Genomic DNA, 26,346 nt, shown 5'->3' on the forward strand with positions numbered 1-26,346 from the left:
AGCTTTCTTAGGTTCCTGCCCCTCTTAAGGTGCATCTAATGTTAATGCCATCCATAAGACATTCAAGACTTCTACTTTTATTTTAGTGCTCATTGAGAGATTCAGCAGCTCACAGCTCACAAGATTCTATTGGTGTGGAACCGGTTAATCCCAGCAGCGGTGTGTTGATCACAGTTGTTATTAATATTTTTTACCGTTTTATATCTTTCAGTCATATTTTTGTCCCCACTTAACTGAGAAACGTTAACATAATCCTCCATTTATAGGCTGTTTGGATTTTTTATCTCAGTACAGTAATCTCCCCGTTAGCCGGTATACCCGGTCCTTGGAACTCTCCTATAGCTGAAATTGATTTTGAGCTGGAAGAATTTCCAGGACAACTCTCCATTCCAGGCATGGGAACGAGCTTCTGAAGATGAAAATCTTGCACATTTTTGGGGAAAAAATCTGAGAAAATCTTACTGTTCTGGGCATGGGAACAAATTTTTCGGGAGTTCTGAGAGATTGCAACATGCTCTAAAATGTTCACGTTTCGCCTTCATTATACTGTGTTGAAATAATTTGTTTAAGGATCGTTTAATGAATTATCTTGTCGAGAATTATACGGGATCATTATGGTACCAAATTCATCTCTCAAACAATTAGAATAGATGTTGTGATTAAAAGTTTTTACACTCTTTTGGTAGCTGTAAATATTTTTGCTCGTGACTGCGGCCAAAACATAATGGGAGAGTGTTTGTCCATGCGAGATGCTTAGTTCAGACTCTCGTAAAATTTTCCCAGCACCGATGTGTACTGTAGATTTCCGGAAAACTTTCCTCAGTGCCCAGAAATATTATGGGGATGTACAAGTGTCTGTCCGTGCGATATGTGTAGTTTAGATGCTTGAAAAACTTTATCCAGTACAATATCTGGAAAAATTCCGGGGATGAGAAATTCGTCTTAATACAGGTAGTCCCTAGGCTATGAACGTTCGACTTACGAGCATCCGCTGATGCGAATGAGATTAAACGTTAAATTTACAGTATTTTATTTACACAATGACTTATTTATTTTTATTTTCATTTACTGTATCTTGTTATTCTATTTCTTCTTTTCTCCTAAATTAAGTAATTTTAGATGTACAGTATATAAGGACTTAGGCTCTAATATAGTGGGATTTTAAACATTGTCCTGTAAATACGGTATGCACATAGCATGTGTTTCGACTTAAGGACGTCCCAAGAACGCAACTCGTTCGTAACCCCGGGACTGCCTGTACCCTGAAATCTTCTCATTCTCAGAAGAGCTCTGCACCAATTATTCCGACTGATGGGGATATCACTGTACAGTATAGAATAGAATTTTCTAACAAACAATTTTCATACATATCTACTGTACAGTATGCAATTTTTTTTTAATTTGGGTATCACTGTTTTATGGTTCCAGTGTATATAAATAATGCTCTGACCACTTCAACAAAATATAGTTAATGAATTGGTCCATAATCACTCTTTAATGGCTATTTTCCATGCTTACATTGTTTAGTTGACTTCAACATATTTTATTCTGACCTACAGTAGTCCAGTGTGTAGTTGTTGTACAGATACTGTACAGTAATAGCCCCCATCATTATAATATGTTTATTAAGAAAGTTTCATTGGTAAGATGGAAATAGAAATGAAAGTCAGGTAATTAGAAATCTGCAAAATATATTAGCAATTAAGTAGAAACAGCGTGGAATCAAACTTTCAGAGGCAGTAATTTGTTGAGATAAATAGAATGTGAATATTACAAAGCAGCCCTTGAATGACCCAAATATTAGTAAACTGCTCTTACCTATTTCTCTTAATAATCATTGTCAGGACACCATTTTTTATTACTCTGAAGCCCATACCAAATAACAATTTACTATGGAATTATAACTTAAAACTTATCATCACTGCTTTTAGATGAAGGAAATTTGTTATAGCGACTGTTCCCCTGAGTCTTGATTGTTTAATCTGAAATCCCCTATTTAAGTATTCTCTTCAACCCACAGGTATCCCCTCTGGTGGATATGAGGCAAATGAAACTAGTGTCTTTCTCATTGATTTTAGTCACCTTAACTGAACCTAAGAATATCAATTTAAATTTTTTATATCATTGCTCACTTTTCAAGGTCTTACATTTTATTGTGGGTATATGGTTAAAGATCGGATCTTGAACTGTCCTCATGGACAAGGTAGTCTGTGAATATGCATCACACTTGACCATGTTGCCAACATGGTAGGGTAAACCACAAACTGTGTGTGTCCAGACCATATGGATTTTTTCCACAGGACACTGTAGAGCTATGGAGACAACTCAGCATTAAGACCCATTATAGCTGCTTATGACCCTTTCATATACCTTTTACCCTTATGTCCTTATATATGAGCATTTGTATGCAATAGTGCCCCTCCTCCCCATCATATTTTTCCATGTGTTGTGATAATACAAATTTTTTAGGTGTTGAGAGCCCAGAAAATTCTACAGGGTGTTATCAGTCAATTCCATTCACTCTCACTACCTCTTTGTTCCCCCTTCTCCCCCTCCTCCTCACATAAATTTGAATACTTTTTTTTCTATACTATATGAAGACAAAATATCAGACCATTAATGTTGTAACTTTTAAATTTGGAGTAGAGTAGAACCCAGTTAAAAATAGCTCCTTTAGTAGTCTGTGTATCCTCCCTTAGAATTTTGGTTAATGTCATGTAAAATTTATTTGGATGGAATATTTGACTCAAGAACTTTGTAAATTTTTCCTTATACCTTTTTATTCTTATAGTTACTAGTATGTGTCTCGGCTTATCTGGTTTGTTACTAATATCTGACAAATGTGAATATTTGCATGACTGAAAATGCATTAATGATTTTATGTATGACAGTCCTTATAAGTAAGAAGCGTTGATCTTTCCACAGTTGAAGGAATTATATATTTGCGTTTTTTATTAAGTTCATTGTACAAAAATTTGCTATTTTTAAATGTCATACTGTATTACATGCAAAACTATGTGCATTAAGTGTTCCTGATAATTCAGCACAATCATTTCTGTTTTCCAAGGCCATAAAATCTTCCCTTCCAGAAGTTGGATTGTGTTGTACAGTATGTGAATATTGTATATATAATTTTATATACTGGGTTGTACCTGACCATCACCCACATGTATCACATCCATCCAGATGTTGTCTACAGTATATCCTTTATGTTTTGTCTTACCATCCTGCAAAGTACCTTCCAACACTTTGGACAACCTTCTTTTGAAGCTTTTGTCACTTGTGCTCACATTGATGTTATTTTGAGCTCCCTTCTCCAACTTCACCATCACTGATAAGAACTTTCTTTTCCTTTTATGGTATTTTCTTTGCTCTTTGGTCCTCAATTCACTTCTGTTTTCCAAACTTTGTCCTTCAGTTGTTTATTTATAAATGCAGTGGTCCCTCGGTTAACGAACACAATTCGTTCCAGAGGGTCGTTCGTTAACCAAAAATTTCGTTAACCGAATCCATTGTTTCAATGGGATATTGGGTAATTGGTTCCAGCTCACTGAAAAGTACATACAAAGTAAAAAAAAAAATGCAGTAAAGTACACTTACTTTGAGGTGTGTATGTAGAAGGTTCCTGGTTGATGATGGGAATTAGAAGTGGGGGTGGAGGAGAAGGGAGAAGAGAAGGAAGTGGTTGATGGGGGAGAAATCACCTTTCAGGGAACCTTGCTTGATGCCGTCATTTCACCAATAAAATTTTATGTTCACTAAGTGTAATTCAAGATTATTTTATTTAAATCAACACTGACCTGTGCTATATATTATTAATATATTAACTAAGTTTCACAATGACCAATAATTTCAATGAAAAATGCAAAAATATTCAAGACGCCAACAAAATAGAACACTCCACTGTCAACAAAGCCCAACTGACGCCTTGTGGCTGAGTCAAGCGTCTGATGGGCGCACAAAAAAACTAGTTCCCTGTACTGCATATATTATCAATATGTTAAATAAATGTCAAAATGACTAATAATTTTATAATTTTAATATAAAAAATGCAAAAATATTAAAGAGCACAACTTTCTTGATATTTACTCCACTGGAAACGAATGTAAACATAGAACAGAGTACTGAATTGGCAGACTAGCCCATCAGCTGATGCTCACAACATAACGTGATGTTCGTAAGGGTTTTGTTAATCGAATTTTTGTTCGTTAACCGAATTGAAGATTCTTATGGAAGGTAATTCGTTAACCGAACCGTTCGTTAATTGAGGGACCCCTGCAAAATTTGTAATTGTGGTCTGAAATTGAAATGACTTTTTTCTGTTTAGTAATGTTATAAATTTTTTGCAGCTAGAGCAGTGCAGTGCAGTACAGTACTGTACATTGAGATTTCTCTGCTGGATTTATCTGGCATGTAATAGGATTTACAGGATCTAATCTCAGAGGAGGAGATATAATGATGAAGTTATCAAAATTTTTAGACTTTGGAAAACTAGTATTGTACTGTACATGTACAGTATTTTGATAATTTTAAATAACCCAAAACATGTATATTTATAGTGTGGAAAGATCAAGGGCCTAATAATATTGTGTGATTTGCAAATACTGTATGTGTGAGTATGCCCGGTGATCTTAACTGTTGCTTGTGGTAACAATGAATGACAACACCCTGGCTACTGATCCTAATGCTGACGGACGATGCTGTCTGTCTACTTTAGATGAGGCTGAGCTGGCAGACAGTGCGGAGGCTGGATGCTTGAGCACGCGCGCCCGCCTCCAGGGTGAGTTTTCATCTCATCCCGCCTTCTGTAAAATCATATTATGGACCTATTTTACTATGGCAAGAAATTGTTCACTACAGATTTTTCCTTCACAACAAGTTAATTCTTAGACTTAATTCCCTACTTCCATTACAATCTTGTTGATTATTCAGATACTGTATAGTTGTAGCATCAGTTTAGGCAGTTAAGGTACCAGGATATACAGTAAAGATATCCCATTCAAGTTTAAGAAATAAATATAAAGAATATTATCTATCAAGTTTGCAATATTATAACATAGCCCTTTGGTACTTGATTGATTTGTTCTTTAAATAAAGAGTAAGCACTGCAGAAATCCTCAGCACCCTTTATATTTTGTCTTGTTTGTATTGCATGCATATATGGAACTGCTGTACTAATAATAGAGCTTACTGTTTGTTATGTAATTTGATGACTAGTGTTTTGTTGCATGACTCAATATTCTCACTTAGCACCTAATTTCTGTTGCATGTCTGAGAATGGTTTTTAGGTTGGTATCACATGCTTGCTTTATTAAGGAATTTAATTACATGTATGAAATTTTAAAGTGCTGGTAAGTTTTTTCTTTTAAGTATTTATTTAGTAATTTATACAAATCAAGGTCCACTGGATAATTTTACTTATTTTAATGCATTGAGAAAACAAGTGAGGAGACTTGATAGAGAATATTTTTATGCCTGAAAATGTATTGTGTCATAGCTTTTATCTGTATTTAAAGGCAAGTGGGCCATACACAATCTTGCCTACACACTCAAGTTAATACCAGAAGTTTTCTATGGCTAACTTGAAGGGAATAGCTTATGGCTTGTTCTCTAAGGCTAAAGAATGAATGGAAGTAGAATGTTGTTTTATCAGATGAACAGAATTGGAAGTCAGAAAATCAAAGGAAATTTAAGAGAAGATTGAAGAGTTTGCTGACAAGTCACTCAGAGATATTCTATAGTAAGTGTGGCCTAAAGATTGAAACCTTCAGTTGAGGGAGAAATATCCTTACAGTAACACAAATTACTTTTCTCTTGTTGGTGGCTTTTTTGACAGTCACTGGCATTTGATTTTACAGAACTTCTTAAGTGGTATGTAACAATATCTAGGACACATGCTGGTACACCAGAGAATCCCATTCTCTTGCATTCAACTGAAATCAATTTATATGGAATAATGAACAGCACCTGTGAAGTACATATTACGAGTACAGTATTTATTTATGCATATCATCTATGTAACTGTGTTAGGTATGTTCAATTCAGTAGTGAATGAAATTTATAAATTTTCTTTGTCATTAAATACCTCTAGAAGTGTTCATTTTTTTGCTAAAATGAAAATTGTGGAGTTTTGACTTATTTCTGAGGAATGCATCCCCAGTTTAAAGTTCGGTTTGTGTGAATTTTATATACATCAGACTTTTAAAATATGTAATCATGTGTAAGTTGAAGGCTTTCTGTATGCCAACAGTCACTTTAGGTACATGGTACTGTAGCTGTAATTGCACATTTTCATATATCCGGTGTTAATACATCACCTGCATGGGTCCTGGCTCTAATTCTTGCCTTTTTGCACAGTACTTTAATTTATGAAAAGAACCTTTGTGGCAATATTTTGGGCTTCCTAACAATTGGCATATTTTCTTATGGAATAGCTTGAACTTGAAGATGATAGTTATTGCATGAATCTTAAACTGATTCTATATTTATACTCTTTTTCACATAATCTGTAGTGGTGTTGGACATTTAATGATTATGCTTATACTTGCCCATGAATGGTATATGATGAGGGTGTTTTGTGCATACTCAACAGAGGAGCTTGCAGACAACAAAGCCAAGAGTGCAGCAAACACAGCACTAACGGAGCACCTACAAGCTCAGATAGCTACCCTGGAGGATCGTTTGAGAGACTACCAGGTAGTGTCCGAGATTCCCGTAATATACGACGACATCTATGATGACAACACTTTAGTCAGGAAAAAGAAGGTAAATTCTTTTTATGCCTCACCATGAATGTAGGAGGAGCATGTAGTGTTATCCTTGTCCATCTGTTCCTACATCAGCATGCATCTTGGTGAATATTATGCCACCACATCAAGTGGGTCACTGTGGTCTACAATTTGACAACGTCTGATCTTGGTTAAGTTTTTTGGTTATCCTTTGCTTGTAGTGCATTTTAGTGTAGTATTTATCTTATTCTTCTCAAACTCTGTTGGCCTTACAGTCATGAAGCTTCTCAAAAAGAATAGAATTCCATTGAGGATTTTTATGTTGGTATGGTTGTTGAATATTTAATTCAACATGTAGAAAGAGAAATGAAAGCAAGAAGAATGGAAAGAAGTTGGACAATTAGGAAATGAGTCATCTGCTGTTTGTAGTTGTTGCTACTCAGGTTAACCATTCTGAAGACAGTTTTCAAATGTTAGTGAATGGGTTTTGTGGAGTGTGCCTTTGTGTGTGTATTTGTGTGTACATGCTATGAGAAAGTTATTAGTGAATGTGAACAAAACAAATGAATAGATACAAGAGAGAGAAATCAATGTTAATTTGAATTAAGATAGAAATGAAAGAATTGCGGCACTTGTAATACGTATATGGGATTGAATGTGTCAGTGAGTGGAATAACTAATAGTGAATCACAGAGTGATGGAAAAAGTAATAAATGGATTGAAAAATGTATGGAGAATGAAACCTTACCAAAGGATGGGGATGTGTAAGGAAGTTGTTGAGCCAGCATTATTATTGTGATGCACGGATTATGGATCCAAGAAGGAGCATTTTAGAAGTGGCAGAAAGGACTATTTAGAAACAATACTGTAGTGTATGTGGGGTGAATAGATTCAGTTAATTCAGACTATAGAAATAAGCTGATGTGGAACCCAAAAATTTGACAGACAGCTGAACAGGATTTCCCCTGATGGAGTGAACTTAATATGAGAATAGAAAATGAAAGGTTGGTAAATGGAGAGTTTAATTCAAAGGTGAATGTTAAGAGGGAGAGAGAATGCCAAGAGATTGAAGGATGCTTTGGAAATGAAGGGCTGGACATGTGGGAAGTAGCAGTATGAGTGAGTGAGCAAAAGGTATGGTATCAGTTAGTTTTAGGGAAAGGGTGATGGTAGTTTGTAAGAAGTGACCGGATAAACTGGAGAGATATTTGGAGCCTTGTAATGGAAAGGGAGTAAGAATGAATAAATAACGGCAAATGAAGAGAAAATATGTGTTTTTGTGCATTTTCTCTAGATTCTCTTCTTTGTGTTGTATGAAAAGGTTTGAAAGGATAAAAAAAGTTGATAGGACAGCCCCAAGCTATAGTCTGCCACAGTTTAAGAGATATGGATTAGTTTATTTTGTATTGCAATATTCCTTCACATACTGCACAGTACTTAAGCAATTGGGGATATGATTCTTCTGCTTTTCTTTATTAACTACATACACTAATCAAACAGTTCCCTTGTTATGAAATCTCATCATTGTCTTTTATTAACATTTTATGTACTAGTTGACACCAAATGCCTGCCATGATCCTGTCAGGATGAATTAATACTGAAATTGTATGTGTTTGTTATCATTGATTTGGCTTTAATTTGGCTTTAATGAATTTATGAAATTTTCATTTGTTACTTTACAATTTTTAATTGCAAGGATAGGCCCAAAAGCAATTGACATATACCTGTATTCACAGGTCACTTGTCTTTTTCCCTTGGTCATAAATTGTGGTTCCATACTTTTTTTTATTGCATTTATGAAAACATTTGTATGTACTCATTAACCATTACTATACAGGGATTAAGTTGAAAAAAAAAATCTCTTGTTTTTACCAGTTAGATAGGTGTGGTAATTTATATATTAAAATTGGTGTTCTTTTTCAGGATTCCCTGAAAAGCAAAGACAATTTAAATGAAGACGATACCAAAGATGAAGAAAGATCCAATGACCTAGATGACTCCCATGATGCAGATACCACTCTTACCATCATCCCCACAAAGACTGACAGCTCCCTCACTATCATCTCACCAAAGGAGTGCAAGGTAGCAACTCCATTAACACTTATACTGAAATAAATGCAGTTTTCCCATTCCTACTAATGTGTGTACAGTACAGTATTTGTTAACTTATAATCATCCTTACAAGGAGTGGGAATGGTGGGATGAGAAGTTGGCTTTATTCATTAATGGGAAGTGGATGGCACATGAACACCATATGTGAGAAAGGAGTAACAAAATAAGGAAGGAGTACAGGGAGATTAGAAGAAAACTAAAGAGAAAAGTGAAAGAATGCAAAAGAGAAAGAAGATGGGTACTTAGATGATAGGTTGTCACAAAATTAAAAAAAAAAAAAAATCTGGAGGGACTGAATAGTGAGAACACCTAAGAGAACAATTAGAAATAGCATTGGGAAATCGATTGGATATATTTCAGAAAAATGTAAAATAAAACTGCTACTAAATGTCATATATGAAAAGAGATATTTGTTCTGTAAAAAATTCATACAATTTCATATTGGCTCAGTACACATATATTCAATGGTGAACGGCAAGTCAGTTTGATCGAGGATAGACTAAGGAAGTCATTAGAAGCTTATTTCCATTGGTTTCCACCTAGAAGGACAGACTTATTTTTTCTTGTACACGTTGGATTGCATAACTGTCAAAGTAAAAAGGGAGGAGAGAGTGACAGTAAACTCAAGAATAGTAAAGAACCTGGAGTGGGTGGGGTCACTGTTGAAGTATTAAGACTGATTGACAGAGAGCTTGTATAGTCTGTGTATAGAAAGGAAAGGTGATAAAAACAAAGTAAATATCATAGGGATAAATAATTTGTGCATACCAGGTAAAGTATATATGGTATACAGTATTGTAGTCATTGTTTAAAGAATTACAATAGGTCCTGAGATTAGTAGTGGAAGAGCAGTGTGGCTCCAGAGGATGTGTGGATAAAGTTTTTGCATTAAAGAACACGAGGAAATAGTTTTTTGGGGGGAAAAGGATGGCACTTGTAAATGTAATGGCTGTAAAACATTGATGGTGGCTGATACCTGGGGGATTGAACTGAACAGCTAGATGTTTTAAGTGCAAAAGTTATAGCTAAGGTTTAGATTCTTCTTAATTGATCCTGCTGTATTGTGAAGGTTGGCACGTTGGTATATTTGCCGAGTGGTTATCGTTATGAGTTGACGGACCATTGGTTCTGGGTTAGAATCCACATTGAGGAGGCAGTGTAGGATTGATCTCCTGTGAGCCACCACTGACAATATAACCCAATCCCAACTGGCTCGTTTTAAACATCCAGCTAATTCACAAGTATTCAGACCATAGGGAGACACATACTCTACTCAAGTCTTAAGTCAATGTGCTTGAGTCCCTAGGTTGAGTAATCCACCTGATTGACTTTTTGAAAGATACTGCTGCTATTGCTGCATACATATTATAAATAAAGATTGTTTTTTATTACATTTACAGGACTCCAATGTTAATGGTAGCTTGGAGGACAAGGATGAGGAGAAGGAAGTGGAGGTCGCTCAAGAGTCTATATTACGTACTGACATCTTTAGACTTCAAGGTTTGTACAGTGTTGCATATACAGCTCCTCCCCGACTTACGACGGGGTTAGGGACCCAAATCCAGGTCGTAAGTCGAAAATGCTTAAATAATACATAAAAAATCTAAAATGGGTGTCTGTTTTTCTTCTCAGCACCACAAAACTCTCACTTTTAAGCTTGCCAGCCACTTTAAAGTGAATTACAACGAAAATTTTGTCTGTACTGACGTTGGGACTCGAAAATACGTAATTTGAAAAAATTTTAGTACGACTGAGGCAGGTCACAAGTGCGGGTAGTCGTAAGTCGGGGAGGAGCTGTATATTTGGTAAGAGAAAAGATTAAATCAGTATATTGTTCTCCTTGATATTTGGGAATACGATATGAATAGAAAATAGCAGGGATGGAATGGAGGAGATTTAAGCATTTCCTTAAGTATATGGATGATGTATAGGATAATAAGAATGATAAAATGCGACTTTACTCAGTGATGATAATTTTGCCATTTTGTCATGTACCGGGTACATTACAAAGTGACTGTTGGGTCCATTGCTGGTGTACAATATCACTCAGACCCAGGAACATTATGCAATGATATCACTCAGACCCAGGAACATTATGCAATGATGGGGGCACCGGTGGTAGAGCGGTACCGCTCTTGCCTCGCAAGCGAGATGTCACGGGTTCGATTCCCGGGCTGGTGGAAAGTTGTTTGGACACACTTCCTAGCCTCCCTTGATCCCTGTTCACCTAGCAGTAAAGTAGGTACCTGTTGTAAATCGAAAAGTTGTGAATTCGTATTCAGGGAAAGTTGTTGGAGCTTCCAATAAATTACTGACAAAAACCTATGATTCTTCAGGCTTCTACGCCCTTGACAAAAAAAACCTATGACCCTTCAGGCTTCTACGCCCTTAACTCATGAGACATAAAGGCAAGCATGAACTTAGCATGCTTCCCAGATGGGCGCTGTAAGCGTTTCACCTTGCACAGGTTGTAGGGGGGGTGCCCAATAAAACTAAAAAAAAAAAATAATAATAATTATGCAATGATGAGATTACTTTATTGACTGAGTATAAGACGTGCAAAACTTTTAAGTCTATATAATCTTAGTGTACAATATTTTATATTATACAGTACTGTATCTGGGAGAAAGGTGAGATAGGATGTATTTTAGTAAGATCAGGAGAGGTAAATGGATAGCACTGAGGGGTCCAAATATTTAAGTCTCTGTTATTGTGTAATAATAATAATAATAATAATAATAATAATAATAATAATAATAATAATAATAATAATAATAAACGGTTTATTAATAGAGTTGCAGCCGGTGGCTTAAAATATACAAACGTACATGTGATTTAGACATAATGATATACGTGTGTGTATAATAATAATAATAATAATAATAATAATAATAATAATAATAATAATAATAATAATAATAATAAAAATAATAATTAACGGTTTATTGAAAGAGCATGGCAGCCGGAAAATATGCAATTACATAATTGGGGAATGGGTCTCTTGATTTACAATTGATGTACACGTAATATAAGTGATACAAATAAGATATATAATAATATATATATATATATATATATATATATATATATATATATATATATATATATATATATATATATATATATATATATATATATATATATATATATATATATATATATATATATATATATATATATATATATATATATATATATATATATATATATATATATATATATATATATATTATTAAAAAATAACTAAAAACTTGCATGTATTGTGCTCTATTTTATAAATTGCAGGTTTCAGTTGCACTATTTCAAATTAACATTGTTTTGAAAATTAAAAAATTTGCACACTACTTTGAGTAGCTTATATTTGCTATGTGTGTAGGAACTGTCTAATGAAAGTTGATTCTACCTCAGAACTTTTAGAAACAAGTCGAAGAGCACAAGAGGTTTCTGAAAAGGAAGTGACCCGTATTCGGGAAGATTTGGCGCAGGCATCTACAGCAGCCATCACAGCATCACATGAGGCATCTAACCTTCGACAGCAACTAGCTGTTAGTACTGTACTTAAATGAGTTTGCAAGCTAACATTTTTTTGTTAACATTGTTGTCTAGGTATTGTGAATGTACAGCTTGAGGTACTTGAAGAGTGTGAATATTAAATTTGTGATATTAGCAGATGATAAAAGTCTTTGTAATGCTGTTCAAGTTATTTTATAAGGGAAGGAGTGGTTATATTTGAATAATGCTTGGTATGTATGAGGGAATTTAAAAGTTTAGGTCCTGTCAAGTTTTTCTTTATTTGTTCAAGGGTTCCTTTTCTTGTGAAGTGAGTGAGTGAGCACTTAAATGTTAGGATACTGTTACAGGATGCTAACATATAACTAAGAGGTTTAAAACATAAAACTGTTGCCAGAATTTGTTACTATAGTTTAACTTAGTGAAGGAGAATAAGAAATTCAGTGTGTTCTTACTTACTGCCTAAGTAACTTCATTAAGTTTAAGATTTACTGTCTGGTCAGTTTTTTTTTTCTGGAGATAAATTATTTAATTAGCCATTGTCAGTGTTAAGTGTAATAATACTACTGTCTTGTGTTTCCATATACAGGCTAGTGAAGCGTTAATGAGTGAAAAGGTAAAGACGGTGGGATCACTACAGAGCCAAGTGAGCCGTCTTGAAGACTCCTCTAAAGAGGTCCAAACACAGTTGTCAAACCTTACACTCAGACTAAGGGACGAGCAACAGAAGGTTCAGGCTGCTCAGGAGGAAACTCAGTTACTTAGAAGTAAGACTTTTTTTTTTTTTTTTTTTAGGAAGTCCCTGATTAACTTGAAAAATTTTGGTGAAGGCAAAAATCACTTGTAATAGTCTAATATCAATCATCTCTCAGAGATTAAATGAGGTGGAAGACTGTTCAGGAATGCTTGCTTTCATGGCCTACTAATTTTTTTTTTCAACTTTGTCTTTCAGAAAAACTAAGTGAGGCTGAAGAATTAGCAAGCCTTAGTGTACAGGAAGCCGAATCTCTAAAGAGACGGATAGCAGGGCTTGAGGAGAGGTTGCAGTTCTCTCAGGCCTCTCCCACCACACCCCTCATTCTTCCTCCTTCTCCTCGCATCCCCAGTGGTAATAATGAAATCACAGGAGAAATGCTTGATGAGTGTAACACCCCTCTAGCATCAAGGGAAGGTTCAGCTGAGGAGAGAACTCCAGTGATGGACACAGATGAAAGGTTCATCTCTACCTCAAGAACAACAGTTAAAGATACTCAAGATAGCCTTACAAGTCATAATTCTGCCTCTGATACCCAAGAAACCAGTCAGTCAGTTGCAGTTAAGGAAATGGAACTTAGTGATTTAAAAAATACATTGAAAAAGTTACAAGATGAGTTATTAAAGACAAAACAAGAGTTTACGAATTTGCAAGACAAGGAACGTATTCTTCAGCAATCGCTAGATAATGAAAACAAGAGGAAAACAAATGAAAATATGAATGACACTCGACAAGATTTAGCAGATGGATTGGTAACTCCTAACATGAAGGTAAGCAAAACTTACTCCATGTATCTCCACCAAGAGATTGCTCAGTCATTCATTTTATACAGAAGTACCTCGATACACCGGATTCATAGGGGCAGATTTCAGTCCAGATAATTTGAAAGTCCAAAACAGTTAATCTATTGGGGGGTGAGGGTTCTGGACCTAACACTGCTTGTCTGGGCTTTTCAAGAAAATCAGTTGTTGCTATAGCTAATGTTATTACTTTGCTTCAACAGCTAAGGTCTTTAAGCGCATAACAAGGTTAGTGAAACACTATTACATCAACAATAAAAGAAATGTGAGAGAAGTCTCTGGGTTAAAAATCAGAATATGCCTGGCTGTCAGCAACTGATTTCACTGCTGTGGTTGTTTCGTACTGTAAAGTGTTATATGTAAGTCACCACAGAATTTTCCATATGAATAAAGAGAAAACTGTATACTGTACTGTACAGTACAGTACTCTTTAAAGATAAAAATAGGAATAAATAAGAGTGTAGGGTATATTGTGTGTGGGAGATATGAGTGTATCTGGGAGCAGTAGGTAGCATGGGTGGGTGCCTACCTCCCCAGGATTCGTTTAACATGTCTTTATGAAATTTCACCATAATCCACTTATTATTTAGGTTCATTTGGTGCAGGATTGATAAAATGTTATCATAAAATAAACAACTTCCCCAAAATAAAGAATGCCACACTTGACCCCAGATGAGTCATTGCTCAAACATCTGATCCCCCACTGTGTTAACTGTGCTCTCCATCTCTCATGCTTTTCACAACATGTCTTCAGGACTTAGCAAATAGTGCTATAGTGAGTAAATAGCACTATACTGTAGGTACAGTATTTATCAGCACTTAACCCTATGCCCTGGGTGATGTAAGACCCACCAGATCCCCCATGCAGGCATATTTCGGCATTTTTAAATTTTATCATTATTTTTTTAACTCGACTGCTCAAAACTGGTATTTCAGGCATAAAGTTTTTGGTCACGCTAAGCGTACTGTTGTGGCTGGCATGCATGTGGTCCCCTACGTCCACAGCACCCACGAATACAACCTTGCTGGGTTGGAATGAGTGAGCACCATTGTTTATATCACTGTCCTCACTGCTGGCCACCTAAACAAACTCTACATCATCTGGGTCTGTTTCTTTCCCCTCACTGTCTTCATCGCCCGACACTATATCAATGCCACTCAAATCAAGCCACTCTTAATGTATAGCACTACTGTTGAGCAAATACCTTGGCTTGGGTGTGGAGGAGCGAGGTGGGTCATGAGACGTTGAAGGATAGCTGGTGGGTAACTGGACCACGAAACTTGAGACAGATTATGTGTGACTTGAGTTGCCAAGTAAATAAATATCCTATACAAACTATGCTATGAAAATTAAGGACATAGAGGAACATCAGCCAGGCTTTATGGATTAATAAACAATATTGTAGCACATAGTAAATAATATTGCAGTGTATTACGCATCTGCATATTCCCTGCTTTATTCATTGATCAGCTGTCAAAATGTACAAGTAGCCAAATTGAGCCACTATGTATGATTCCAAGGTAATAAATAACTTTCTTAGGAAGGTATCTCCATATCAAATACTATACAGTATGTTATTGGGACCTTGTTGTAAGCCGATTTGCTAAAAGTTCTCTCTCTCTCCAGGAATGCATCCTGAGTGAATACCGTCTGATACATCTTATATTTTTATTTTCAAGTCATATTACAAATTATATACTTTATTATTATTTTATTATTTTCTATTATTGAAGATGTTATATTAATCATGATGAATCACACACCATAAGAAGCTGATCATATGAATTTATATTACTGAATAGATAACCTGTCAAATGTGGCAATGACCGGACTTATTTTTTACTTTCGTTTACTGTGTTTTGTCATTCTATTTCTTTTGTCCTAAATTAAGTGATTTTAGATGTATATAAGGACTTAGGCTATGATATACGTAATGGGAATTTAAACACTTGTCTTGCCTGCGGTGCTCACCGTTCTCTGTGGCTGTCGGTCACACTAGAATAACTCGTTATAGTACATCCTTCTTTCCTCACACAGCCAAACTGTGGAATGCTCTGCCTTCTTCTGCTTTTCCGTACTCATACAATCTGTCTCGCTTCAAAAAGCTGGTTTTCCGGCATCTTCGTGGTGTAGATTAATGTAATCTTTTTCTTTTCTATTTTTAATTTCTTCTGATTCTTATTTTTTGCCCCCTCGTCCCCATTCTGGGTCGATGACCTGTGCCCGGGTGGGCTATTCCCCGTATTAAAAAAAAAAAAAAAAATAAATAAATAAAAAAATAATAATAATAATAATAATAATAATAATAATTATGGTACTTACATAGCATGCGTTCCGACTTACATACAAATCTGACTTAAGAACGTCCTCAGGAATGGAACCCATTCGTAACCCGGGTACCCCCTGTACCGGGTACTTATATTCCCTTCTCATATTTATTGTCACTTCCGTATCTTTACTTTCATTCTCTCCTATTTGTCCAGTCTTTTCATTTGTTCATATTTCTTGGCTTCCATATCTCTCTCACTAATCTCATGAACCCTCCCAATACTGTATCAGACTAATTCATGCAACCCCTGTACCTTTATTGAGAGGATTCCCCTAATGGGAGGGCTATTTTTTTGTGTGTATACATAAAATGATACAAAACAAATTTCACATACAGGTTGAGTATTCTTCATCCCAAATGTTTGGGGCCTTAAGGGTCTTGGATTTGGGAATACCTATTTCCTGTATACAGAACCTGTACAATGCGGTAGCTCACCCAGCAGGGATGGGGCCCAAGCCAATTCAGTTTAAATTTAAATTGTTTATTCCTTGATAGAGGAAGCGGGATCCTAAGTCTATGCACAAAATTAATTTATATTGTATTTACATCATATGGATACATATATTCTGCAGGTAGTTTTATGAAATATAATTTAATAATTTTGGGTATAATATATGATAAGATGTACACTGAAGACCCAGAAAGTTAAGCAATCACTACCGTCTGTTTGGCATCGCCATGACACCTGACTGAGGTGCTAAGCAGCCTGTGTCTTACCTTTATTCATTACATATACATACTTACCCTAGTAAAAATTATGATATTTCCATATTCAGTGTATTATCTACCATAAATATAATGAAATACTTTAGGATTTCAGAGCATTTCAGAATTTTGGATTAGGGATACCCAACCTGTACATTTCCAGAGCATCAAAATGTACATATTCTATGGTACACTTGAGCATTAAGAATATCATATACTTGGTCATAGAGTTTCTGTGTCAAAGTTTTGCACTACTGTACTTCAATGAGTACCATCTCTTTTGTATTTGTTTAGAGAAATTTTATGAGCTTTACTTGTGTTCAATAGCGAACATTGTTCTCAATGCTGTACGTTATCGGCTGAATCTGCCAATTTACTGGACAAAAAGATGTTTTTTTATTGGGAATATCCTTTATTGAGAAATCTGATATCAGTCTTCACCTTGTACTTTCTCTACATCTTATCTGTGGATCCAGGTGTCTTACTACATTCTCAGGTAAATGGGATGGTAGAGGTGCTCCAGATTGTGCAAAAAAGTCAAATAATTACTTATATCTTGCAGGATGGCTCAGTGGTGTTGGACAAGTTCGGGAGTCTCCAAGAGGAGTTGGCGTCATTAAGGGATGAACGGAATCAGTTACGGAATAAGCTTGGCCTGGTGGATGAAGATTACCAGCTACTGGCGGTACAAAACAGGATGGTATGTTTTATATCTTTGTTTAGCTTTGAGTGTTTATGATGTTTCCTGTATCTATATATAGTTCATTAATTGTAATATGTAAATTTTGTTCATATATTTTGTTTTGTCACTTTTTAATACTTAGAGAACTGAAGAAGTTCTGCACTTGAATATTTTTCCCTTTGTTTTAGCAATTACATTAATTTCAATCTTATTCAGAAGTTCTTTTTTGCTATGTATATTATGTATAATAGGAAGTCTTCTTATTGTTTACTGTCTTATAATCAAATATAAGTTTCTACATCTTCTCTTAAAACATCTTTTGCATGTTTATTAAATTGAATCAGCACTGATTGGTTTTTTAGTCTGAGTTCTATGTTCAGGCTTCCCCCTTCATCTCGAATATAACAATAAGGGGACTTTACTTCTTTTGTTTTGCCCACTTGCCTCAGCATGACTGCCAATCACATCCTTGCAAGTGTTATGCCATATATACAGTATACCGAGTGTGGTAGATGCAAAAGTAAAAAGATAGATTTTTGGTGATACAGACTCAATCAGATCCTTATTTAGGAACAAAATCAAAGAAAAACTTTGAAGCCAAATTCTTTTATGGTAATCCTCTACTGCAGGAAGCTGTTAAGAGAAATTTGCCTCTTGGCTGTATCACTTGCAAGACTGGAAATACTTTTTGTGGATCGCTGAAAGATGAGATTAAGTAATTTCCTTGTTTTGTTCCTGTTGTTTTTCACCTTGCTTGTTAAGAAGAAGTGTTATCTTAGATAACAGGAGACAGTCTAAGTAATGAAAGCTTGCTTTTGGATGTTCTTCACAAAGCTTTTAGTAAAGTTTGTCTTACTTTTATTTGCATTTCCTTCTGAACAAGCAAAGTGAAGAAGTGAGGAATGACTACCTACAAGAGGGACTTTTTTTTTCACACATAATGAAGAATCTGTCTTTCACTGAAACACTGGGTATGCTGAGGCACATTGGATCGTTTTCTTATGTTTGGTTGTTTGTTGCTCTTCCCCCAGACGATCCCAACATGGGTCATGGTAGTTATGGTGATGGCTCTGGCTCTTGGATCTGAATTTCTTCAAAGCCTTTTGTAGGAAGAAATAAGCAAAGCTGTACCCAAAGCTTTGGCACGTTCACTTTGCCTATTATTTATTTACGTGCACAAAATGCTTGTTTAGGAGCGAGTGGTTACTGTAAAATGTGCAGAGACAGCAGCAGTTATAGTTTTTTAAGTCAATTCCTATCTCCATAAAGAGTGATTATTGTGCCAAGAAATTTTTATTAGTTGTTAATGTATAAAAAACTTTAATGGTGTATCTAGATTGTACAGTTTCCCCTTTGATGTTGATTACAGTTATTAGTGCTAGTAAATATTTTTAACTACAAAGCTGCATAACCTCCTTGCTTATGTTGTATCTATGTAATATAAACACTATATGTATATATAGTTATCATTTGTAAAAAGAAACACAGAAGCCTTTTAGTGTAAAGATAAAATATCCAAGAAGACTAAATTATAACCCTGAGTGCAACAGAGAAGTTAGAATGAGCCAGTCCCAGAAGCCTTGTGATATTAGCCAATGTAAGCCCTCCAGAGGCCCTAATAGCAGGCCCATGGGAAGAGGTTGTTGCTGCCTCGGCCCACCACAAGTCACGCCAACAGGTAATTGTGTGTTGCTAGTTGCAGGAGTGTTGTTGGGAGAGAGTAAAAATAAAAAGGGGTTTTAGCGTATAACTTCTTTCTCTTCTTCAAATGCTTTTTTCTTCCTAAGTTCTGCAACAGTGTGAGGTTAGAGTAAGTTGAAGAGTTGTGAGAAGACCCTCTCTAACAGTCCTATACATAATCAAATCTACAAATATTTAAACTGTACATGTTATATCCAGTGCTCTCTAGATTTATATATGTATACAGTACACATTGGAAATAAATGAGAAAGCTCTCTCATGAAGTGCAGTATGATAACTAACATACTGATGACTAAACTGTGCTAACTACTATATAATGTTACAGCATAAGAAGCACAGTACAGGCTTGTGCATTCATTCACAATCAGAGGCTGTAATAACTATCATCTACACAACACTAATAACTATCATCTACACAACACTAATAACTATCATGTACACAACACTGTAATAACTATCATCTACACAACACTGTAATAACTATCCTCTACACAATACTGGTCAACAGAGTAATAACTCATCTACACAACACTGGTCTAGAGATAAGTACATTAGCTTGTATTACCTGCAGATGCATAAGATTAATAAGATAGAGTACATGCTCTGAGATTGGTGGAGAACTGGGAACTATTTTATTCTTAATGTCTCACAAGTTGTGGAGAACTTACTCACTGCACTAACATTCTCTTTACTAATAATATAACATGTCATTGATTTACAATTCCAGCATAGTGTAATCCCTCAAAAATTAAGTTTTAATGCATTTCAAATTATTTTTGTTACATGGTGCAAGTTGACAACTAGCTTGTAACTGTACATGAATAACAGTGGAGACAGATGTCTTATATAATTAACCTGTCCAGAACTATTGCAGTAATGGCCTAATACAGTACCTAGAATTATACAATACAGGTACAGGTTGTACCATTTAGTCCGGCAACCTCGGGACCTGACCGGTGCCGGACCATGGAAATTTCCGGACCATGGAATTTCACCCTTTTCCTGGATAGATAGTGACTTGTGCTTATGCTTGGAAGCACTAGCACCACTTTCTCTGCTTCATGGTCTCTTTGAAGACATATTGAAGGGTTAAATGTCATACAGTAGCTTCTCAAATTTCGCGAGTTTTTAATTCAACGTTTTTTATTTGAACACACAAAAAAACAAAACAGTTTAAAATTTTGACGGCGGAAACTCGAGTTTCGACGTGTTTGAACGGCCCACCAACGTTCAGACGACGTGCACAATCATGTAAACAGCATCATTTCTCTTTTGTACAAAAGATTCATTATTGTTTATTACTGAATGTCTTTTTGATTGAATTAATGTTTGTGTGCAAAATGGGCAATACAATTCATTAATAATACGTAGAATATTAAAACACACAAGGAAATGAGACAGCATTGTTTTCGTTGATTACGAAACCAGTGACTGACTGGTTCTACATATAAAACTGAAGAAAATAAGACCCTGGTTGTAGTTTTAGTAAAATTAATATGGTTGTTTTAAGTAATGTTATTTAATGTTAATAAATGGAACAATAGAAATAGCTAACGATAATGGTAAAGAAAAAAGAGAGATCGCGTATGTAAGTGCGCACATGTAAAAACATATCGTCATTACTCTATATAAGAATATGAAAGCAACACTAATTTACCGTTCATATATATTTTAATTAATGTTTCTGATTTTTTTTATTGAATTAATGTTTGTGTGTGCAAAATGAACAATACAATTCATTAATAATACTTGGAATAACACGAGGAGACGAGACGGCTGCCGGCATTGTTTTCATTAATGCTTACAAAACCAGTGACTGATTGGTTCTACATATAAAACTGAAGGAAATAAGACCCTGATTGTAGATGTAGTAAAATTAATGTAAAAAAATTAATATGCTTGTTTGAAGTAATGTTATTTAATGTAGTACCCTGTAAATGGAACAATATAAGTAGCTAACCATTAATGGTAAAGAAAAAACATTAGACTGCGCGTATGTAAGTGCGCACTTGTGAAACATATTGTCATTACTCTACATAAGAGTATGAAAGCAACACTTATTTACTGCTCATATATATTGAAGGGTTAAATGTTGTACTCTGTATAGACAAGCAGAGAGAGAGAGATAGCAGCCGAACTGCCGGATGTAAACAAACCTTAATTTCCCGCGGCTTTGTTGTTGTTTTTTTTTATGGGGATTAGCCCACCCGGGCATAAGGTCACTGACCCACATTGGGGCCTGAGGGGCAAAAATTTAATACTCCTGTAATAATAATAATAATAATGCAGAAAAAAAAGCTGCTTATCTACCTATTGGAAAAACTAAAATCGTGCCAAAGCACTGGAGTTTGCGGACCACAGAATGCTGGACTGGAGAGGTACAACCTGTATATGCATGTTAACTTGCAATTATTCTAAGAAAATCTGTTGTCTTACATATTTTAATCTTATGAGACTCCACAGATGATACTTTATTTAAATCACTGTAAATGGAGTGGAGAATATTTGTACTGTGCCTGTTATTAAGTGTGCAGTACTGGATGCAGTTCATCTAAATGTTGCATAACACATTGATAAGAAGCTTAATGTCTTACTACTAGAAAAATATATGCAACAAATTAATGAGAAATGCATTTGCATCATTTGTCAGTCTTAAATTCCAAAATTCCATGGTCAATATAAAGATTCACACTTTGGATTGTGTTCATACAGCACATTTTGGTATATTGTTCATTAGGAAATGGTAAATTACCATTTATTTGGCATTAGAAACTGCAGAAGGCCATTCATGTTATGTTACCGGCCAGTTGGTCCACTGTTAACTTGCCACACTGGCAGACACAATGGTAAAACTGTGCAAGAAATAAATAAGAACAATACTGCAAATATTTATCATAATTTAGACCAAAGGAAAGTTTTATCCTGAGTTTTGGGGTTGTTCCATCATGTAACTCTTGTTTAGTCTTTTCTCTTTATAACTTGTATTCTTCAACACTTCACAGGTGACAGGTGTATTTGTATTCCTTACTTATTTTTGTCTTTCTTTTTGCTTCTCTGTACAGTATTTTGCATGAGGGTCTTTTGCCTTAGCTTGATGTGTGTTGCTTGTAGTGTTTCTTGTGCTGTTAATCCAGTTCTGTTTGCATGGATTAATATTTAACAATTCCTCACCTTTTTTTGGTTTAACAGGTATAGTTCAGGCTCTAAAAATATCTTGGTTAGTGTTTTAAAAATATATTTTATTAATTTTTAATTGATAGTTAATTGCCATTTTTAATCTATGTAACAATTATCATTTTTTTGAAGTACTGTACTGTACTTAATAAGCAGAAGCACATAACCCTCTAAAGTGATTGATATACAGTACAGTATTGTATTGATTAATAGTCGATTTCTTCTGGCATTCTTACCAAACATTACAGTCATTAATGTGTATATTATTGGTTGCTAAGTGATATACAATACAATATTTTGATTTAAAATGCCCTCACTGAGTGATCACTGTGAATGAATATTATTATTATTATTATTATTATTATTATTATTATTATTATTATTATTATTATTTTAAATCTGAGGCTTGTACTGGAGTCAAATTTAACAGTGCTTGCCCTACCTTTATCAAGTTGAGTGGTACCAAACCTGTCCTGGTTGGCCTGTGACACATTAAAAATACAGTACCATTGAAGCATCATATACAGTACAGATACTGCATATTGTACAGGAAACCCTTGTTATTTGCGTGTTTACCATTTGCGGCTTTGACTATTCGCTGTAAACAGGTGGTGGCTAGCTCACGAACCTCTGGGAGGGCACCGTGAGTCACATCCACGCACTTACAGTGTCTCCTTTCCCTTGTTTGTGCTCAATCATTGTTGTGTGTCTCGCGATGTGCTCAAAACTTCAGTGTGTGTGTGTGTGGTTTTTTTTTTTTTTTTTTGTGCAAAATGGCCCCTAAAAGACTGTTTTGTGTTAGTGATGCTAGTGCAGTGAAACATAAAGGGCAAGAGTCATTTATGACCTTTACCAAGAAAGTTCAATTATTAGGTAAGTTAAAAGAAGGCATGAGTTCCGTCCCGGTTGGCCAGTTGCTTGATGTGAATGAATCCACGGTGCGGTACATTAAAAAGAAAGAACAAGTGATTATTGATTTTTGCAGCCAGTGCTCCTACAAGTGCTAAAGTGGCACAGACTGTTTGTGATAATAAAATAGTGAAAAAAGAAAATTATTGAACATTTAGATTGAGGACCAGCACCACAAAAACATGACGATTGACAACAAGTGATTTGTGAGAAGGCCAAGAGTCTATGCCCAGTTTCATGAATCAACAGGTGGTGAAGGGGCTAGTAGGGCTGCTGAATAAAGTTTTGTTGCCTGTAAAAGGTGGTTTGAGAATTTTAAAAGATTTACGCTCCATAATATGAAGCTGACTGGGGAAGCCACATCAGCTGACCGTGTACGAATGTAAGTAGTATGGGTGACTAAGTTTCTCATACAGTAGTGCACTATGGTAGTATAAGTTGTTGTTTACAGTTTTGCCTTTTCGTGTCATTCCTTGAAACCTAACCCCTGCAAGGGGTTTACAGCAAGGGTTTACTGTACGCCAGTATTATGAAATTAAATTTATTCGTAGTGAATACAGTACCTTATACTGTACACTCAATCCAAAAAGTATGGAGACCTCGGACTTCTGATAGAATATGATACATCAGGCAAAGTACATCCTAACCCAACCCAACAGATACATGAATTCATGTGAGATTATTGATTCTTTTTGGATTGTCTATACATTGTACAGTAAAATATTTATTTTTGTTAGGGGTATAGGTACAGAAAATGTTGAAATTCAACCTTGACCAAAGGACATAAACACTGCCACATCTTCAAACAGCAAATTGTTTTCAAGTTTACTTCTCTGGCTTTTCAGTATTAAAAAACAAAAAAAATCCATATTAATGTTTTAATACAAATATTTTGAAGGGGGTATTTGTGATTGAATATTATGTAAGGTGAGTGGAGAAATTTTACACATTATACACTGGTACAGTATGTCCAAGACAGACTACCCTTCAATATCCTATAATTGTGTATATTTTTTTTAACAATTGTGGGGGAGGATATAATAGAGATCAAATTTTGTGTTAGGTTAGAATTAACTCCATGAACATAATGTGTGGCCAGGATGAACTATGCAGATACCTAAATATTTTAACAATTATACGTGTCAGCTCTATGAATTATATATTATTTTATAAAATGTAAAATTGTATTTTCTACAAGGTCTAGTCTTGAAAGTAAGAACAATACAGTACTGTAATGCATATTCATGACTAAACAATCCATATCAGCTTGCCACACAGAAAGGATTGATTTACAGGAGGACTGCAGCTGAAATATAATGAATTGCATATACATTAATATTGCCGTTAGTGGGAATAATTGGTGTAGAGCAGTTCCGAAATTGAGATATTACTGGGTATGGATACAAATTTTCTCATCCCTGGAATATTTCTAGGTACTGGGGAAAATTTTCCGAGAGTCTAAATTACACATTTCGCACGGACAGAAACAGACATATATTTACACAAACATCACTGTACACATAAAATATATTGCAAATACAGTAAACAAAATAATTTATACTCCTGTGCTGTACAGTATACTGTATACTGTGCTCACCAGCAGATGCTGTCATTTTGAGCTTGTGATGCAGGCAGGCCAAATGGTGACATGAGGATACAGGATGGCCTGCCTTTGTCCTGTATTATATCCTGTAACAGGTGTTGGTAACTGTCCTCTCCCTCCATGAAGGATAAATTGTACACGTACTGTATACTTTACATACACCCTCTACACGCTAGCATACACTGTCCATTCTGCTGTATCCTGTACATATGGCACTTTCACACTCACTGAATGTACAGTATTCATAGCTGTAATCAGTTTTTATGTCTTGACTATGCTTTAATGGTATTCTTGGCTGAAAATATGCTGGGACAGTAATGTACAGTACTGTGCAACACAGTACTGGCCAGTAGTGGCCAATCATAGCTCATGTACACTGAGCCTTCCCACCCACGCATCTCCATATCCATGCTCTGAATGGAGAGGATTTCTAGTAATTTGCCTAAATTGTGCATGATTCTGTCCTCAGAAACTCATTTCCAGGCTTGGAATGGAGAGACTTTCCCGAAACATCTCTGGGGGTGGGGGGCACTTGGAGAGTTTAGCAGATGAAAGTATCCATCTAATGGGAAGATTACTGTATATATGAAACAGGTTTCATAATACAACTATAGTATAAGAATTATCTTGTCAGGAAACTGGCAGGAACTCACACATCTGCCAAAATGAGAGATGACACATGGCACAAAAATGAGTTTAGAGGCTAGAATACAGTATTGTATTGAATAGGGTTTTAAAAATGGCAAAGAACTGTGATGGTGAACATACAAGGCTTTTTCTCTAAGAAGGGCGACCTAGACATTTTAGTGAAAATTCGTTTTCTATGGTTTTGTTTAACTAGACCTGTGCTCCATCATGTGGTAAGGAGAAATGTAGGAAATGTTCTTATTCCATAAATGTTATGCGGAGGCAAGTGAAAGGTCGGCCAAATAGGGTTCTGCATACCATAACATACACAAATTTGTATTATAACACCATATATACATTTTGGCCAAAGGCATTTTTTGGTATTTTATCATTATGTTTACTTTTACATAATTATCTCAAATTAATTTATTAATTCTTAATAGGACAGGTAGTTATTACCATTAACATTCAGCAGTACCAAAGGAACCAAATTTTACCAGGGGTTCTGAATACAGTAATATCTCTGCAAGCCAAAATCCTTCAAACCCGGAACTCTCCGATAGTCGGAATTCAAATTTTCTCGGAAAATCGTTCCCAAAGCCGGAAATTCCGGATTTGGGAACGATTTTCCAAGGGGCACATTTTTCGGACAATTCTGAGAAAATTTTCCAAGTTACGAACTTTCAGAGATATGTACAAATCTGTCCATAT

General features: G+C 35.4%; 1 protein-coding gene across 4 annotated transcripts in view; it reads left to right on the plus strand.

Moving 5' to 3' along the window:
* LOC121870211 (sarcolemmal membrane-associated protein-like) overlaps positions 1-26,346 on the plus strand; it is a 130,836-nt gene that overhangs the window by 98,326 nt on the left and 6,164 nt on the right. For 2 of the 4 annotated variants that reach the window (XM_042371984.1, XM_042371987.1), the window contains 8 exons: positions 4,718-4,780; positions 6,593-6,765; positions 8,652-8,810; positions 10,241-10,340; positions 12,249-12,385; positions 12,940-13,117; positions 13,303-13,874; positions 17,502-17,639. In XM_042371984.1, coding sequence (XP_042227918.1) covers positions 4,718-4,780; positions 6,593-6,765; positions 8,652-8,810; positions 10,241-10,340; positions 12,249-12,385; positions 12,940-13,117; positions 13,303-13,874; positions 17,502-17,639 — 1,520 coding nt within the window. Of the gene's footprint in view, positions 1-4,717; positions 4,781-6,592; positions 6,766-8,651; positions 8,811-10,240; positions 10,341-12,248; positions 12,386-12,939; positions 13,118-13,302; positions 13,875-17,501; positions 17,640-18,652; positions 19,300-26,346 lie in introns of all 4 variants that reach the window. The other 2 variants (XR_006089677.1, XM_042371986.1) reach the window with 2 other exon arrangements.

This window comes from Homarus americanus, unplaced genomic scaffold (assembly GCF_018991925.1).
Source record: "Homarus americanus isolate GMGI-L3 unplaced genomic scaffold, GMGI_Hamer_2.0 scaffold38238, whole genome shotgun sequence".
Classification (NCBI taxonomy): domain Eukaryota; kingdom Metazoa; phylum Arthropoda; class Malacostraca; order Decapoda; family Nephropidae; genus Homarus; species Homarus americanus.